At 27.8% G+C, this 19,138-nt stretch overlaps 1 protein-coding gene across 2 annotated transcripts; it reads left to right on the forward strand.

The window, feature by feature from the left end:
* Positions 1–10,410: 10,410 nt before the first annotated feature.
* On the forward strand, positions 10,411–11,826 carry LOC106361016 (V-type proton ATPase subunit c1). 2 transcript variants are annotated; one of them, XM_013800712.3, is made up of 4 exons: positions 10,430–10,653; positions 11,067–11,352; positions 11,431–11,578; positions 11,665–11,826. In XM_013800712.3, exons 1-3 carry the CDS (start codon positions 10,578–10,580, stop codon positions 11,561–11,563), a joined length of 495 nt encoding a protein of 164 aa, XP_013656166.2. In that variant the 5' UTR covers positions 10,430–10,577; the 3' UTR covers positions 11,564–11,578; positions 11,665–11,826. The 2 variants fall into 2 exon arrangements, with proteins under 2 accessions (XP_013656165.2, XP_013656166.2); XM_013800711.3 differs by having other exon boundaries at positions 10,411–10,653; positions 11,431–11,826.
* The last annotated feature ends 7,312 nt before the right edge of the window (positions 11,827–19,138 follow it).

A 19,138-nucleotide genomic window follows, 5' to 3' on the forward strand; every position in this document is an offset into this window, starting at 1 on the left:
TTTATATTTTCTTAATCCAAGTGCAAAAATCTTAAAAATCACTTAAAGTGATACAGAGGGAGTATAGATTTTCGAGCTCTATGGTTTGTACAACATTAGCTAAAACATTTTTATGCATTTGCTTATGTATTTTGTGGCTTTAAATAGTAACATCGGATTGAACGGTGCGGAATAAGCATATTAGATACTGCGGTATGTTTTAATTGTGGTTTGTATATGAGAAACACATAATGCGGAATAACTACGGTTCGTCTAAAATAAATTGTTTAAAACAAAATATGAATAGTGACATGCATAGTGAACAGTATAACTGCGGGATACATATAACATATTTATATTTTACAAACTAAAGAATTAATGGTACTAAATAATTCTAAAATATAAATATTTTTTAAAAGGTAACATATATATCTGAAATATGAAATTTAATACGGTATTATTGAGATTTTATAGCCAATATCATATTTTACTAAAAAATATATAATTGCGCTAGTTGATTTTAAATAAAATTTATTTAAGTTTCTTATTTGAAAATGTAAAATCAATATTAAAATTTTACTATTGAAACTTTATTATATTATGGAATGGAAGGAGTATTATTATAGATTATTGGTACCCTTAGCGCTAAGCAACATTATTTTAATACTCCCTCTTATTCAGTGTCATTTAGACACTTTTAAACGTATTAATTACATCTGTTTAATCAATAATATTTGAGCTAATAAATTTATTTATTAGATTAATGCATTTTATAATTAATGTTTAGTTAAATTAATTTAACATGCATTTAAATTCTAAAAGAAAGACATTTTTGTATATTAAAAAAAATGTTAAAGTCACTCTTTAAAAAACGGATAGAGTATAATCTGTGACATTACTTGACCACTAGGGTATATAATATCAACATAATCAAACAACTTTTGAATTGTTTATTAATTAAACGAAAAGCATAAGAGATTCACATTTGGAATATAATCCAATATTATGACGAAATATTATGATACTTTGATGCGCAATTACCAGTATATGTTGTAACTAAATGACTTATGTGGATACAAAATTTGCAAGTTGTAATTAACAAAGCAACAAATGTCATTTGTTAGTTAATAAACACTATGATTTCTCGTACGTGACAACTTTTCAAAAAGCAAAACATCATAATTTAGGAGTATGGCGACACATACTCCTCAACGAACAATCTACAGCAAATAGTGTCTGACTTTATAGTAGATTACAAACCAAGCGCTCGTAGCTTAGTGGTAAAGGAGGTACAGCTGTACTGCCCGCCACCCGGATTCGAGTCTTGGCCACAACGGATTTAACATTCCTTCCGTTGGGGCGCTGGACCCCTTTCGGGGGATAGTTGGAATGTGGCTGCCCAGATATCAGAGTTATCAAAAAAAAAAAAAAAAAACCGTCCGGATTCAACTTGATCATAAACAATTAATCGTTATTGGAACTATTGGTTTTCAATTTAGGTTGGATGATTTGGTTGGGTGAAAAAGTTTGAAACATTAAGACCGTAATTATCGGTTACATTTATTTTCCTAGATTTAGTACAGATTCTACATTCATATCTACGGGTTTTATCCATAATTTATTTTTGGATTTATCCCCTATGGTGAATTTCTAGGTTCACCAACCAATATGATTTTGTTATTTCATATTTGATATCTTTTAAAAAAAAGAAACAAAATATTGTCAAAATATATTAAGTTTTTAAAATAAAAAGATAAAAAATAAATAAAAATAGTTATAGTTATAAAAAGAAGAATTAAAAATATATTTTTAATGTCATCAACAAAACACTAAATCCTAAATCTTAATCATCTGGGTAAACCCTAAATCTTCGGATAAATCCTAAACCCTTGGATAAATCCTAAATTCTAAATCAAAAACACTAAACACTAAAACATTCAAGAATTTAGGGTTTACGATTTAAGGTTTAAGGTTTAATGTTTTAGTGTTTTTTTATTTATAGTTTAGGATTTATTCAAGAGTTTAGAGTTTCTGCAAGGATTTAGGGTTTATGTTTTAGGTTTTAGGGTTTAGTATTTTACTGACGACGTTAAAAATATATATTGTTAAAAGTATTTTTTTTGTAACTACTATTATTTTTTATTTTTTTATTTAAAAGAATAATATAATTTGATAATATTTTGTTTCATTTTCTAAAAGATATCGAATATGAAATAACAAAATCATATTGGTTAGTGAACAAGGTTCACTATAGGAGGTGAACCCAAAAATAATTCTTGGTAATACAATTAAAAAAATCGAGATCATGTTTAATGGATCAATATTATAGTAACTAGATTTTTTAACCGCGCTACGCGCGGATAAGTTATTATATGTATTTCTTAATTCTAGAAAAATAATGTATAATATTATATTACATTATTTAAAGAATATATAATAAGATTACATAACATAAATATATTTTTTAAATTTTCTTTGTGGAAATCATTATGTTATTTGATTGTTGTATTTGATTCACATATTTGCATAGTTATTTGTGATAGATGAATAACTATATTTTTATTATCAGTAAATAATATATATTTATTATATAATATAAGAAAAATAAAATTATTTACTTTTAAAACAAAATTGTCTCATGTTGGGGACTCGGTTATAGACATATCATATTCGAATGAGACATTTTTACAGTTATCAATTTGAATATCAAAACAATATCTCATACGATCTCTTTGTGGAATAACCGCTCTGAAGAAATTGAATGTCGGCATCAAAAAGGACTGTAAATGGATGTGCAGATGTGTTATCTAAGTCAGCTTTACAAAGTACTATTCATAGTTCATATATCATTTATGTCCATCTTATTTTTTTGTCCATCATTTCTTAAACATCTTGAAATAACTGATGCTAATTAATAATAAACTTTTGGCAGGCAAAAAAATCAAATTTGTCTAATTATCGCTTAATTTGTCTAACTGATATATATGTATTTCTCAATTCTAAAAAAATAATGTATAATATTGTATTACATTATTTAAAGAATATAAAATAAGACTACATAACATAAATATATTTTTTAAATTTTCTTTGTGGAAATTATTATGTTGTTTGATTGTTGTACTTGATTCACATATTTGCATAGATATTTGTGATAGATGAATAACTATATTTTTATTATCATTAAATAATACTCCCTCTGTTTTTTATTGTAAGTAGTTTTAAATGAATGCACAAGTATTAAGAAAGTCATTAATTTTTCCAAAAATAGCATTTGATATATAAATTAGGGGTAGTTAAACCAATCATAAATAATTATATATTATTTGATTGGTAACACTATACCCAATAAAAGTAAAAGTTACTTAAAATTATGAAAGCTAGTTATATTTTGAAACAAACAAATTTTGCTTAAACTACTTAGAATAAAAAACAGAGGGAGTATTTAATTTTTATATAATATAAGAAAAATGAAATTATTTATTTTTTAAACAAAGTTGTCTCATGTTGGGGATTCAGCTATAGACATATAATATTCGAAGGAAACATTTTTACAGTTATCAAACTTTTTAATAGTCAATAAACAAATCTGAATATCAAAACAATATCTCATACGATCTCTTTGTGGAATAACCGCTCTGAAGAAATTGAATGTCGGCATAAAAAAGGACTGTAAATGATGTGCAGATGTGTTATCTAAGCCAGCTTTACAAAGTACTACTATTCATAGTTCATATATCATTTAAGTCCATCATTTCCTATACATTTTGAAATAACTGATGCTAATTAATAATAAATTTTTTGCTGGCAAAAAAAATTAAATTTGTCTAATTATCGCTTAACTATTTTATTAATATTGTCTAAGAAGCTTTCAATTGATATCATAGTTTAATTTTTATTAGTTTTTTTTGTTAATTTTGGAGTTTTTTGTATTTAAGATTTTTTCCATATTAAGCTTATATTTCTTTCACATAATATATATATATATATGTCATAAAAATTACCACCAAATCAGTTTTACTTATTTATTATTTTGATTTTAATGAAAAAACAATTTTTATATAATTTAATTTAAAATAAAATTATATATTAATTTGTTGTATTCTAACAATTTGATTGATTTAATTAATTTGCTTTGGTGGATAACTTAAAAAGTTTTCATATGAATCGGGAAAAGCAAGCTTATGTTGTTATATTATATTTATTTGTGTATATGGAATCTATATATAATGCTAGTGTAATGAAGAAATAACATTATTTTTTTTGTAACTTCAAAAAGATACATTATTACAATTTGAAATTAATCAAAATTGAATAAAATGGTAATTAAATAAATCTAATTATTTTTTTATCTTGTTTAGTTGGATTCTCATGAAAAGAAATCGATAGGTTAAACAAATGTTTCAAAATTTGTTGTGTTATTATTTTGTCTATAAATTACAAAATTTATTGAATTGATATATTTAATTATTGCACCCTTAAATAATATTTTATTAAGACATTAGAGAACTATGTTTTGAGTTGTTTTGTCAAAATTGTACAAAAATATATGCTTTTTCATATTTATCACGAAAATTTATATGTTAAACTTACTTTTACAAAATTCTTAACTTTGTCACGAAAACAAAAATCTATGATTTTTCATATTTGTCAATGTTCTCATGCTTTCAAAGAATATATTAGTTTACTCATTTACTTATTTTTTTTAACAAAACAAAGTATCAGAGTCTTAAAAGTTGAATCCATATTATTGTATGTACATAAGAGTTTGTGATTACATATTTAGTGATTCTTGTATATGTGTCCAAGAAAGTTTCAATGGCTTAGTGGTATATGTCCTATATTTATGTCATACTAATCCGGGTTCGATCCTTTCATTTGTATTGTTTTTTCATTTTTTACGAAAAAGTAAATGAGATGACGTGGCAACTTCGGACTCTCTGATTGGATGATTTTTTGTGCCTACGTAGACACTCTAAGAAGAGCTTATATCCTCCTTTTAGTATAGTATATAGATCCTCTCGTAGAACTAATTATCAAGTTAAATCCTTCAAACGAAATAATATTCGTATGCGTAATGCGTACATTGTTTTATCATAACTCCGGGTCTTTGAATTCATGTTCTTTAATAAGACTCTCAATATTCCCATATCATAGGACTATGTATTTTTGGAGGTTATAAATATTAGCTAATAAACAGTTCACAGTAAAATAATTAAATTACTTAGTGCTTTATTTTAGCTAATAAACAGTTCACAGTAAATATTACAGTAGCTAATAAACAGTTCACAGTTTAGTAAGATAATCACGCAACATCCAGCTGATTCCCCAAGATATGCTTGTCTACTAAAAGCACAATATCAATTTGTCAACGTTTTCCTTATTTTATACTCGGTGTTGGTTCATTTTTACTACTAGTCGACGACCTAAATACTTTTTTATAATTTCCTTAATTAAAAGATAAGCGTTTATGTACCATTTATTAAAATTAAGCACTTTTATAAAATTTGTCTACTTAAACAGTGGTAATTTCTATAATGAATATCAAAATGGTAATTCCGAATTGTAATGGTATTTTACAAATTAGGTTCTGTTGTAATTTGTATAAAAAGAGGCTAACAATCGTCCCAATATGTTTTTATCGAGAAACAAATATTTTATATGTTATAGCTCATTTTATATATTAAAACAAAAGTCATGACTTCTTTTCATGTGTGATTTTTTATTATTTTGGACCATTCATAAAAAATATCATATTTTACATAAGTTCATTATTATATCTTTTAATATCTTTATCTTTTTATTTAAAATAAAAATGAATTTGTTTAAAATGTTCTAACAAAATCTGTTTAAAATCTTCTTAGAATTTTTTTAAATTTACTTTCAAAAATTAGTTAGTTTTAATTTAAATTATCATAAAATATAATTAGAAATTAAAATTGAATATAGTTTTGGTTTATAAACGAAACTTTAAATAAAATGAAATTAATTAATTTCACAAATACATTTACTAATAATTTTTAAAGATTTTGTTAGAAATAAATATTTATTTTTATTTTAATTTTTTCAAATTTATTTTCTAATAAAATAAAAATCATGATTTTTTGATGAGTCATATTTTTATTTGGACCATCATTTAAATTTTATATTGAATGTATATCACTAATGCTAATATACATAATATTTTTAACTACTTTAATCATAACTAGATTTTGACCCGTGCAACCGCACGGGTGTTTATTTTCACTTTTCTATACATAAATTATTGTTTTAGAACATAAGTAGTATATATTTTTAATGTTAATCATATACTTAAATATTTATATAACTATTTCAAATACAATAATTTTATAATTTACATGTTATAATTAATTAATTGTTTAAACCTTATGTATTTGCCACTTCTTATTATATATTTATCTTATTGTATTTGCATTTAGTTATTAAGCAAATTAATATATTCATGAGAAAATATATTTAAAAAATATTTTGTATTTAATTTATGCTAAAGTCTGATCCGTATTTCAAAACTGGATTTCTTTTTACCAATATTTTTATGCTTATTCATTTTAGATAATTTATTATTGTAGAAAAGTGTAAGATATGTTAATTTTTAGACATGTATTATATAGTTTGTTAATTTGAAGTCGTTCTATCATCATATTATATTTTAAATAAATAGTTTATATTTATGAAAATAAAATTTATAAATTTATCAATTGAATATAATTTTATCATATTTATTTTAGTATAATAATTATATTTTAACATGATCATGACTATAAAAGTAGATAAAATATGATATAATTTATTTATTTTCATTTCTAAACGATAACTTAAAATACATTAAGTTATTGTTTAAATATTACACAGATTTATTAGAATTTTTAAAATATAATATATAAATATTTATTATATTTAAAATAAAAATATATTATGATTAAAATCGTTACAAAGATTTTATATTATTAACTTTAAAGAAATACATGTTAATTTTTATACATGTATTATATAGTTTGATAATGTTAACTCATCTTACCAACATATTAGATTTTATTTTTGAACATAAATATTTTATAATTACGAAAATAAAATATATAAATATATAAATTTAATACAATTTTATTATATTTAGCTCAATATAATAATTTTAATTTAATATGATTGATTATGATTATATAATAACTAAAATATTATAGATTTTTTTTATTTTTCATTTTATATAACTGAATATATTAATGTATAATAATATTTTAAACTAATTTCAAAATTAGTGAAAATATTTAAATATAATTTCAAAAATGAAGATCTTGTAAAAATCTTTTTAAACAGATTTGTTAGAATTTTAAAATAAATATATTTATATTTAAAATGAAAAGATATCAAAAGATACTATGATTCAAAATATTTTAAGAATATATTTATTATTAGTCTGAATTAAAATATAGTATGAATTTCTATGAATAGCTTCATTAGGTCCATTTTTTAAAAAAATCACACATGAATCAAGGTTGTCACTTCTGTTTTAATATATAAGATATCTTTTATATCTTTTAATTTTTTTCTAAAAAAAAATTGAAATTTTAACAAATCTCTTGAAAAAGATTATAATAAGATATCTTAATTGTCATAAATTGAATATAAATATTTTCAACTAATTTTGTAATTAGTAATGAAATTTTACTAAAAGAATAAAATTATATCCTATTTTATCAATTTTATAATAATATCTATCATTTTAAAATAAAAATATTATATTGAACAAAATATGATAAAATTATTTTAAATTGATAAGTTAACATATTTTATTTTCATAAATATAAAATATTTATGCTAAAAAATATAATATGTTGGTAGAACGGGTTAATATTAGTAAACTATATAATACATGTATAAAAATTTAACTTATTTTAAACTTTTTAATATACAATAATTTATTATATAAAATTAATAGACATTAAAAAATTATTAAAAAATCTAGCGATTTAAATTACGGATCATGATTATAATAAATTAAATACAAAATTGTTTTCATATATGTTGTTTCATGCATTAAAAAATTTAGTTTAGTAATCAAACGCAAATTCAATAAGACAAATATATAATAAGCAACATATATATGTGATGATTTTAATTTACAGCATGAAAACTATAAAATTATTATATGTAGCATAATTATACAAACATTTAAATATGTGAGTAACATTAAAAATATATAATAATTATGTAAAACAAATATCTATATATATAAATGTGAAAATATATACCCGCACGGTTGTGCGGGTGGAAATCTAGTATATATTAAAAGAGAAGTATTACAACATTTTAGCTATGACAAGTGTCATCATTAGAATGCTTCTTAAAGTCCTTAAAAATATATATCGGTCCACTAAATATATACACTACAAGAAAACAGGCGGATACTGACGGACAAAATCATCAGAAGTTCGTCGGAATATATACAAGTTGACGAATTTTTGACGAAAGTGGTCGTCGGTATCATTTCGTCGGAAAAAAAAATTCGTCGGAATTTCGTCAGAGGTTCCAACAACTTTCTGACGAATACCAAGAAACCACATTATGACGAACTTCTGACGACAATCCGATAACATATTCCGAGAACATAATTCATCGGAAACACTATATTCCGACGAATTAGGTCGTCAGAATTTACCGACAAACCTGTTCGTCGAAATATACTGACGAATCATAGTCGTCAGAATATTCTGACGACTTGTATTCGTCGGTATATTCCGACGACTATGATTCGTCAGTATATTTCGACGAACCGGTTTGTCGGTATATTCTGACAACTTAGATTCGTCAGAATACACCATTTTTAAATATGAATAAATTTTTTATTTATAAATATTTTTTTTATATTAAAAATAAATAAGTACACAAAATCTGAAATTTAAAACTAATAATATTATAGAATTTAAATTCTTACAAACTTAAATAGAAAAAAAAACATTCATCAAGTTTTAAAATTCATAAAAAACTAAGAACCTACACCATAATCTATATCCATTCTAGGTTCTTCTAACCTAATATCAAGCTGAGGTTCGCTAACAGGCTGAGGTTCGCTAGTACTACCATATTTATAACCAGTTTCCCCATGAAGATACCAAACTTTATAATTACGTGAAAATCCTCTCATATACAAATGAGTCCAAACATCAAATTCTTTTATAATCCTATTATTATTGCAAGTAGAGCAGAGACATCTTAACATACCGGTTTTTGCATTCGGTCGCTGTTCAACAAGCTTCATGAATTCTCCAATCCCTTGAACGTATTCTTCCGTAAGTAAATTGGTGTTGGGATCCATATGAGGTTTATCCATCCACGAACGATAATAAACTCCTGAAGACATGATTTTCTCGGAATTGTTGTGATTAGAGAGAGTGAAGAGGGAATGAGGAGTGAATGAGTTGAATGAGGAGAGGTTGTATTTATAGGAAATTGCTTACGGCAGTCCGACGACATTCCGACGACATTCCGACGACATTCCAACGACCCTAACGGTCATATCCGTCGGAATTCCGTCGGTATTTTCCTATCTCAAAGGCTATAAAACGATCATATGTATTTGTCGGCAACGGTCAAAAAGTTCGTCAGAAATTTATTGGTATATACCAACAAACGTCCGACGACAGCGACGGTTATATTATTGATCGCAATGTCGTCGGAAAGTCGTCGGTATATACCGACGAATTTCCGACGAACGTAACGGTTATATATTTAATCGGAATGTCGTCGGAATTGCGCCGGTATATACCGATGCACACTCTTTCGTCGGAAAGTCGTCGGTATATTCCGACGAAGTAGTATTTTTTGTTTTCGTCGGAATGCCGTCGGAAAATCGTCAAACTTGTCCGACGACGTTTTTGTCCGTCGGAATATAGCGTGTTTCTTGTAGTGATATTATATACTTCTCATTAAACTAATCATAAAATTATTAACAATATACAATGCAATTGATTTCAAATCTCATATATCTAACAAATCCGAAACTGAGTCAAACTGAGATGAAACAAACCGATTCTAAAACCACATTTCTTAGAAACATTATTAAAATTTCGTAAATACAAATGTCTTTGTTAACAGATTAACCGGGCTTTCTCGATTCATATGAACGAATTTCATCACTGTAAGAAATCTTTTCTCAGTTTCGTTGTTCAGCATGTTCTTCATGCATCAGCAAACATGCGGATAGACTAGCAATGCAGTATTTGCAATATTCCATTAGCATGGATCAATGTCATTTCTGTACCACCAAATTTGGATAAGCCATTTCTTTGCCACTGTTCGAAAAAAAAAGATTGAAACGCAATATAAACAACGTTTTAGCGTTAATACAAGGTATTAGAAGTTGACATATTAATATAATGGGCTTATAACAGGCCCAGGCCTACAATGACATTGTTATCCCGACAAGCAACGTTGTTCCCTTCCACTCATCTGAAAAAAAAAAGACAAAACAAAAATAAGTACGTAAATAAATAAATAAAATCAGAACGATATATCTACTACGTCTCTCCCTCTCGCCAGAGTTCAATCATCGACTCGATTTCAGATCCGAGATAAAAACTTCGAACATGTCTACGTTCAGCGGCGACGAAACAGCTCCCTTCTTCGGTTTCCTCGGCGCCGCAGCCGCACTCGTCTTCTCCTGTAATTTCCTCTTTCTCTCTACTCTCATCCTTGTTCGTGATCGCCTTCCTTGTTTCTTCGAAAAATGTTTTGAGATTCGTGTAGTTGTTTGAGAAATGTCTAGGAAAATACACATGATTTGATTGAAAGAACTAGTCTCTTAGGTTCGATCTGCGTCCAGAGCCAAAATAAATATGTGATTTATTAGATACGGTTTGCGTTTGACCTTGGATCATGTGGTTCAGTCATCATTATATTGTAGTTAAGTCATTCTTATTTGGCTGTTAAATTTGATCTAAGAGGTCATAGGTTCGAATCCCGTTGGGAGAAGTCTGCATTATATTACACATAGTATGAGTCTCGTGGGATCCTGTAAGAATTGTTTATATTTTGGACATGTTGTTTAATATGTGAATTTTTCGTTGTATGGATAGGTATGGGAGCTGCTTATGGAACGGCAAAGAGTGGTGTTGGTGTGGCTTCCATGGGAGTGATGAGACCCGAGCTTGTGATGAAATCTATCGTCCCTGTTGTTATGGCTGGTGTGTTGGGTATTTACGGATTGATTATTGCTGTTATCATCAGTACCGGGATTAACCCCAAGGCTAAGTCTTACTACCTCTTCGACGGATACGCCCATCTCTCTTCCGGTCTTGCTTGTGGTCTTGCTGGTCTTTCCGCTGGAATGGCCATTGGTATTGTCGGAGATGCTGGTGTCAGGTTTGTCTCTTTTCCTAAAGCTTCACAATATATAACATTTGGTGCTTGACTTGTCTGTTTGCTATTCTTTTTTTTCAGGGCAAATGCTCAGCAGCCTAAGCTCTTTGTCGGGATGATTCTTATCCTTATCTTCGCAGAAGCGCTTGCGCTTTACGGGCTTATTGTAGGAATCATCCTCTCCTCTAGAGCTGGCCAGTCTAGAGCTGAATGAGAAAGTACCCCAAAGGTACTTCTTTTACTTTCTGTGTGCTTTATTTAGTATGTATCATCGAAAACTGGAACATTTACTGGATTCTTGGAACTTTGTTTCAGAAGCAAAACCACCTATGGTTTATTTATTGTTTGGTTCTGTAATAAAGAGCTCGGAGGAGCTTTGGTATGTTTTTATTTTTGTATTCTTGTATTGTCCTGAGGAAGTAAGTTATAATACATGTATTTGTAAAGAAGTTTGCTTTCTGAAACCATCTTGCTCTCTCCTCTGGTGTTGTGTTCGTGAAGTTGTTGTTTTGTTTTCTTGGTGAAGTTTTTATGTCATTATTTTCATTCATGTTTAAAGTTTCGTGACAAAAGTATAAAGAAAAAGAATTTTTGATTCGCCTGTTTGTTCTATGTTACACATAATTGTTTCTCTATGCTTTGGGTTTTGATTATTTGAAATACAATGTTTGCGTTTTTAATGCCAGGCCATTTTTATTTAAAAACAAAATTTTCTATGATTTTTTAATTGAATAGTAATACAAACGTTTTACAAATATTTTTAACGTGAATAAAATTATAAATTTTTCACAACCTTGTCATCACTAAATCACTATCCTGTATTGGCAGCACTCCTAACCTTGTTTCGCTTACTGACCCAAAAGCTTGAATCGACGACATGTACAACAGTTACTTTACCATGTTTAAAACAAATTCTTACTTTTAGTTTACGATTAGAGTATTTGTTTTTCGTTAGATTTCTTCTATTCGTGAGTTTAGGAGACTAGGACGTCGATTTGCAAGATTTATCACGTGATATAAATTCGTCTTACTCTGACCTTCACGATAAATTTTGTACGTATGCATAAACGTGCTTAGTTGTTTAAATACTTGGTTGAAGAGATGGCAGCAGCCATTTCATGCAGGGCCACAAACCAAGCCTTCGCCCTTTGGAACCTCTCTTAGACTATTTACCTTTTGGAAATATAAAATCTATATTTGTTGTATATCAGTATATGAATACATTATGGACATGCAATAATATATTCAGAAATAAAAATAATCTATAGATTTTGATTATCTTAGACCATGTGATATGACCCGCAATGTTCGTTATACATTTTAATTTGAATATGCCGTTTTACATCATCAAATAGTTCCTATAGTTTTCGGTTGTTGGAACGACCAAAAGATAAATAAGACATTAGAAGAAAATAGCAACAAACTATCTTTAGAAGTGATGGCTTCCTCTATATTATTAGTCCATATTCATACTAATAGTCTAATACTTATAAAACCACTGGGCTGATTCAGGTTTGTCCATCACTTTGTAAGAGTGTTATATAGCGTCAATTATACAAAAAAAAAAGGTGAAAGTTTCTTATTTTATTGTTATAATATAGGCATGACCGATGCCAAAAAGCATGTGACTTGTAAAACTACAAAATTACGAGCAAAGATGCGGTCAGGAGACCTTACGACAGCTGACTAGTTTTGTATTGTTTTGTAAGGGCCACTTTAGCATTTTGTTTTGGTTTTGTATTGCATTATTGCATATTGTTTTATATTGTCAAATAAAAGTCCGGATACGTGGTCTTTACGTGATTATGCAGCGAATCAGTGATGCATGAAAAATGAGACAAAGTAATGAACAACAACTAGGCAACAACATACGACGACTGTTATAACTTTTTTCTTCACATACGACTGTTATAACTTATATCTAATAAATACCAAAGTACTTTTAAGTTAACTAATTGCCAAAAAAAAAAAAAAAAAAACTAATTGCCCACCTCAATTGAATATGCTTTTGAGTGTATATATGTGTATATATATATATATATATCAATTCTTAACATGGTATAATTTAAATATACAAATGGTTGTAAACGTATACAATTAAAAATTATTATATTTAAAATTTTTAAAAGTGTGGTTGTTCCTAACGCATAAAAATTATGTTTAAAACAACTGAGATATATCATATACACCAGGGCTTACATTAGCAACATCCACGTGAAATGATCTATGTTTGTGTACGCCATGGAATTAAATAGTTTGGTTAATTTTTAACCAGAGAAATAGGTTGTATAATACCTTAATGAGTTAATGGTTATAATATTCCGAAAAGATGTTCAGATTGAATGCATATGATAAGAAAAGTAGAATGAATAGAAAAAAAAAAGAGAGTAGGTTCAATCAACCGAGTTTGGCACGGCACACGTTAGAATAGATTATCGAGAGTGCCAAAGTCATTTGTAGCCTTAATTGACCTTCACAACCACATGACAATTAATCTCCCAAATCACACGTCACGTAATTAAGAGCTACTAGATTTTGACCCGCGCTTTCAAAGCGCGGGTTTATTTTTGTTTTTTTTTCAATTGACAAATATTTAGTAAATGTCACATTTTCATATATTTGTGTTTTATTTTATAAAAGACTTAAAAATTTTATCTTTATTTATCGTATTTCATTTTAAATGACTATTTATGTTTAAAAAAATTAAACTTTATTTTTTTAATGAATTAAGTTGGTATAACTCTGATAAATTAATTTTATTATGAGGTTAATATTTTAATTAAAAAATTATATACTTTTAATAAAGATTTATACTTTTCAATAAAAAAATTCAATTATTTTTATGAATGCTTAAATTATATTAAGAAAAGAAAAAAATAATAATTAAGAATAGTTGAAAAAAATTATTTGAATTTGTATACAATGGCCCAAAGAAAAAAAAAGTGAGAATTGAATCTGATTTTTTAATAGGCCCAAATGGCCCAAGAGAGATTTGATTTGGGCTGGATCCAAAAATAATGACCCAATATAGATTTGTTATTAATATTACTTAATTGCCCTTAATGAAACATGCAATGTTAGTGAAAGAAACATGCCCCTAAGGTAATTATGACAATAGGATCCTGCTTTAATAGTATAGATATGTTTAGTACGTTGGCCGATGCGATATTAGGATTAACTATGATAAAAATTGTATAAACTGCATGACTCGTTACGAATATCTTTGATTTGAGGAATATTTATATATTTTGTTTCTTTTGAACGAAAAAGGGGAATAGAATAGTGCATGGTATAAAATATCAAATGAGAGAGCATTGTTTTACGATAGCTTTAAGAGTGGTGTACGTGGGTAGTCCGCGTTCAGTAAACGCCGTTTACCGCCGTCAACGCGTTTTGCTTTCCTTATTCTGTTGAATATTCTAATTGTAAGTTGCCAAACTCTATCAGCTTTATCAGCTTGAGCGATGCATATGCTCATGAGTCATGAAACTTTTGTGTTTTTTTCTCAAGTTATTCGTTACTTAAAAGATGTACTAGTTTAAGAAAAAAAAAAGATGTACTAGTGTTAATATTTGGTGCGTACTTAAATTTGTATATAACATGTATTTAGTTTTGCGGAAATAATTGGAAAAGGAGAAACCACATGATATGATACTTCCTTATTTCTCTTTTCTTAACAGCATCATATATGGATTTAGTCATTGTATAGTTCTATGTTTTTATGGCTTGAATGGCTTATATTATCTCATTTTCCTAAACGTAACCCCGTCACATAAGAAATGCATACATATGCATAAAACAAAATTGATCATATAAACACAATAGAAGAACAAACACTTTGGAGGAATATGAGGTTGAAGGGTATTAAATAATTACATAATTATAAGGAATGGAGAAGATTTAATTAGGAACCCGAAGAACATATCATCCGCCCATTCCTATATATCAAATTATCAATGTCCGTTATATCTTACCCCTGGGACTGTAATCGCTGGATAATATAAATTTCCTGGAAACAAAAACAACTACTTCCCTTAAAACATTGCACAGATGAACAATGTTTCTCCATCGGTTTCTGAAATCTTAAGGTTTTTTTTTCTTACTTCACAAAGATGGATTTTGTACATAAATATATCTTTTTTCAAAATATAAGCCAATTAATTTGCATATTATCTTTACAATTACTTACTTAAATGCAAGTTTTTGTATGAAACAAAATTTAACTGCAAAACATGAAAATCAGAAATGCCATAAAAAGTCTAACAATCACAATATGATGATGTTAACGATTTAAAACTAAAATTAAAATTTAGTTAGAAATACGAAAACATCTTATATTAGAACATCAAAAATTATTTAAACATTTTACATTTCAAAACGGATAAGTATTTTTTAGAGAATTAAAAAAGTCTGTATAAAATTCAATGAGAAAAGTTTTGATGAAAAATTAACTTAATCACCACGGATGTGACATTCCAGTTGGTTTAAACGCATGAGTTGGTGCTGTTGTATTCATGGGTTCGATCTACTATGGAAAAAATGTTTTACGCTAAAATATTATCAATGCCGGCCGGGTCTCAGACCTGGGGGATTAAAGGCCTTGGTCCAAAATTTCCGGATAATCAAAAATAAATTAACTTAATCGGCGTCTTGTTCAAAATATTATTGTTATTGTTGGTAAAAGGAAATAAAACTTAATATGGTGATTTATTTTATAGATCGCTGACAGAAATTAATTGACATGCTTCCAAGTTAAAGGCAGAGTTATTTTCATCCTAGGGCAGTTTCAAGTTTTTTATTACAAGATAGAGCAGTTATTGCTCCCAAGGTAGTTTTTTACAACTAAAAGCTAACTAAATTTATTATTGCAACTAAATGGGTCCCACTATTCTTAATCTCATTTTTCTTCTCTTTCTCTAATAGATAAATAATTCTAAAAGTAATAAAATAAAGAAGTTGATAGATCGTAATAAAAACAAGATGTTGAAGAACAAAATGAAAAATTCTGAGAAACGAAAAAATCTGGAAAACAAAATGAAACGATCTCTTCATATCTGCCACCGGAAACAAGATGAAGAACACGATTGTGGTTCCTCTGTTTTTTCGCCATGAAACAGCACGACCAAGCTTCTTCTTTCACGCCGTGCTCTGTAACTCATCCGCCTCGCGGTGTGACAATAATAAAAAAAAAGCAAAATTTACGTTTTAGGAACAGAATAATTTTGAGCTTGAAATAGTGTCTTAAACCATATTTCTACAGTTTTAAAGGTATAATAAGCAAAAAAAATGAAAAAAAACTGATGATTCAGGTGAGAATAATGGCTGGCGGCTATAGAGAGAAATTGCAGAAAACCCTGAACGATTTTGGGGAAGATGAAGTTAAAATTACGAAAATACCACTAATTAAAAAACGTAGAAAAAAATGATTCATATGTACATGATATGCTGTACATACAATTACACTATCCACATGTACAACAATCCATATGTACACTATTTTGAAATATTACAAGTATCTCAACAATAAATTCAATTAGACATTTACGAATTTGTAAAATAGATTTACAAGTTTCAACAATGTATGTTCATATGTACACAAAATTAATGTCACATGAGAATTCAAAGCAAAGTCTAAATGCACATTGTGATTTTGTACACCCATGTCGTGTACACTACCACATTTGTTGGACACATGTACGCCACTAACCTTTAATTTACATATGTACACTAACAAATGTACACAATTTTACAACATATTGAACATGTAACATGTGTCTCAAACATATGTGTACATGTAAATATCCGTTAAAAGATAATTGATGTATATTGTACACGTATGCATTTGTCGATTTTGTACATTCACGTCATGTACATACATGTCGTGTACATATTATTAAAGAAATGTACATTTGCATAACGTAAAATATATTTTTGAGAGTTGTTGTAATATTAATGATGTGGGATAAGTTTAATTCTTTAGTAGTTGTAGTACTTAAGGTGTCAATCCAAACTCTAGAGGATTTCAAGAACTAAGAATACATGTCATTTAGCTCAATCTAAATGCAATCAATTGGTTATTTGTTGGTAACATGTAACAATATGAAACAAGACAGTAACTGAAAGATTTATATAATATGACAAAGCAGAACTCATGGGTGGTAGATAAATGATTCAAGATAACTAGTTCCAAATCAAGGTGTACAACTTCAGACAATCTTAATACATAAAACTATGCAAAATCACAATACATCGTTTACCAAAAATAAATGTTGATTTTCTCCAAAAAAAATGCAATTTTGTATTTATGGTTTGGAATTGGAATGTACAAATGCAACATGATTATACACATTATATTTCAGATGTGTAAAATCAAAACAAAAAATATCAGGAAACACAAAAGATGAAAGTGGTGTACATAATATATTGGTGATTTTAATGGTTTTCACAAACATCAACATGTACACTTAATTAATAAACATGTACACTTAGAATGTACATATGTACACATCTCTACGTGTACGCGATTTTTAAAAATAATTAATTCATTAATGGCATAATCGTAATTATGTCATCTTCTTCCCAAGTTCCTTAGGGTTACGAATTTTGCAGAAATTGGGAATTTTTAGCTCATTGGCATCTTGAACGGAGGAGCTGAGGACATAGAAGAGGAGGAGAATTGGAGCTTTTGGACTGTAACTCGTTTTTGACCTGTCAACTACAAACACCAAAAGAATCAATTTTTCTTTAGCTTTCATCATCTAGGGTATCACAGTTCTTGAATCCAAAACTCAAATTCATCAATGTACGTGTCTTCGACAACAATTTGCTCTTATTTTTCTTGGATTTTTTCCCTGCAAATTGTACGCATCTTAGTATTGTTCATTGTCATTTCGCATAATCGAACCCCGCTGTTGGGTTGTCGATTAGTGATATAAATGTGAAGCTACTTGAAAAAATAAACAGCATCTCGTATGAGATTTAAAAAAGAAAATGTCAGAGTAAAATCAAAAAGGGAGAGAGAAAGATGCTAGAACCCACGTGCCTTTTAAATGCTTAATTGGTTAACTTTATAGTTAGTTAGCTTATTCAATTAGTATATAGGTAGAAAGTGGGTTTTGGTTAGAAAAAACTGCTCTAGTAGCAAGAAGTGTCTTATAGTGTTATAAAAAACTTAAAACTGCCCTATGGTGTAATATTCTCTTAAAGGCATGGTCCGTGAAGTTATGCCCATTAAAATACGGGTTGCAGCATCCAATAAAACGGCACACGTATCATAACCTGCTCCGCCACGCGGCGACTGCTAGCCAAGTGTTCGTGACCAAAAGAGAATCTTGTTCTTATAAAAAATATTACTCCCTCCATTTCTTAAAGATACATATTCTAAAGAAAAATTTTGTTTCAAAAAAATTCATTTTTTTATTTTTAATATATGTTTTATTAATTAATTGCAAACTTCAAAAAACCTAATTGCACTAATTGATTTTTTATTAGCTTAAAATTATAGAAAAAAGATAAACACAAAAAATTATACAAATTTAATGTGTTTTATTAAAATGTGTGAAAAAACTAGAATATGGATATTTTAAAAACAGAGGAAGTATAACAAAACCCCAAGAGTACCCTAAACCCATTAATTATTATACTTCATCCGTTTCGGTATATAAATAGTTCTATAAGGTTTTTATTTGTTTCGCAATATAAATTACTTTTAAAGTCCAATGCACAATATAATATGATAAAATTTGATAAAAAAATAAAAATTTGTCATTGGCTCCATTTTCCTTTTAAT

The sequence above is a fragment of the Brassica napus genome, chromosome A8 (genome assembly GCF_020379485.1).
Source record: "Brassica napus cultivar Da-Ae chromosome A8, Da-Ae, whole genome shotgun sequence".
NCBI classification, from domain to species: domain Eukaryota; kingdom Viridiplantae; phylum Streptophyta; class Magnoliopsida; order Brassicales; family Brassicaceae; genus Brassica; species Brassica napus.

Excerpts from the sequence above, each read along its gene's own strand:
- LOC106361016 (XM_013800711.3), top strand. The coding sequence starts at position 10,578 with ATGTCTACGTTCAGCGGCGACGAAACAGCTCCCTTCTTCGGTTTCCTC. Across the intron at positions 10,654-11,066 it reads AGCCGCACTCGTCTTCTCCT|GTATGGGAGCTGCTTATGGA; the intron begins GTAATTTCCTCT and ends TTGTATGGATAG. Across the intron at positions 11,353-11,430 it reads GTCGGAGATGCTGGTGTCAG|GGCAAATGCTCAGCAGCCTA; the intron begins GTTTGTCTCTTT and ends CTTTTTTTTCAG.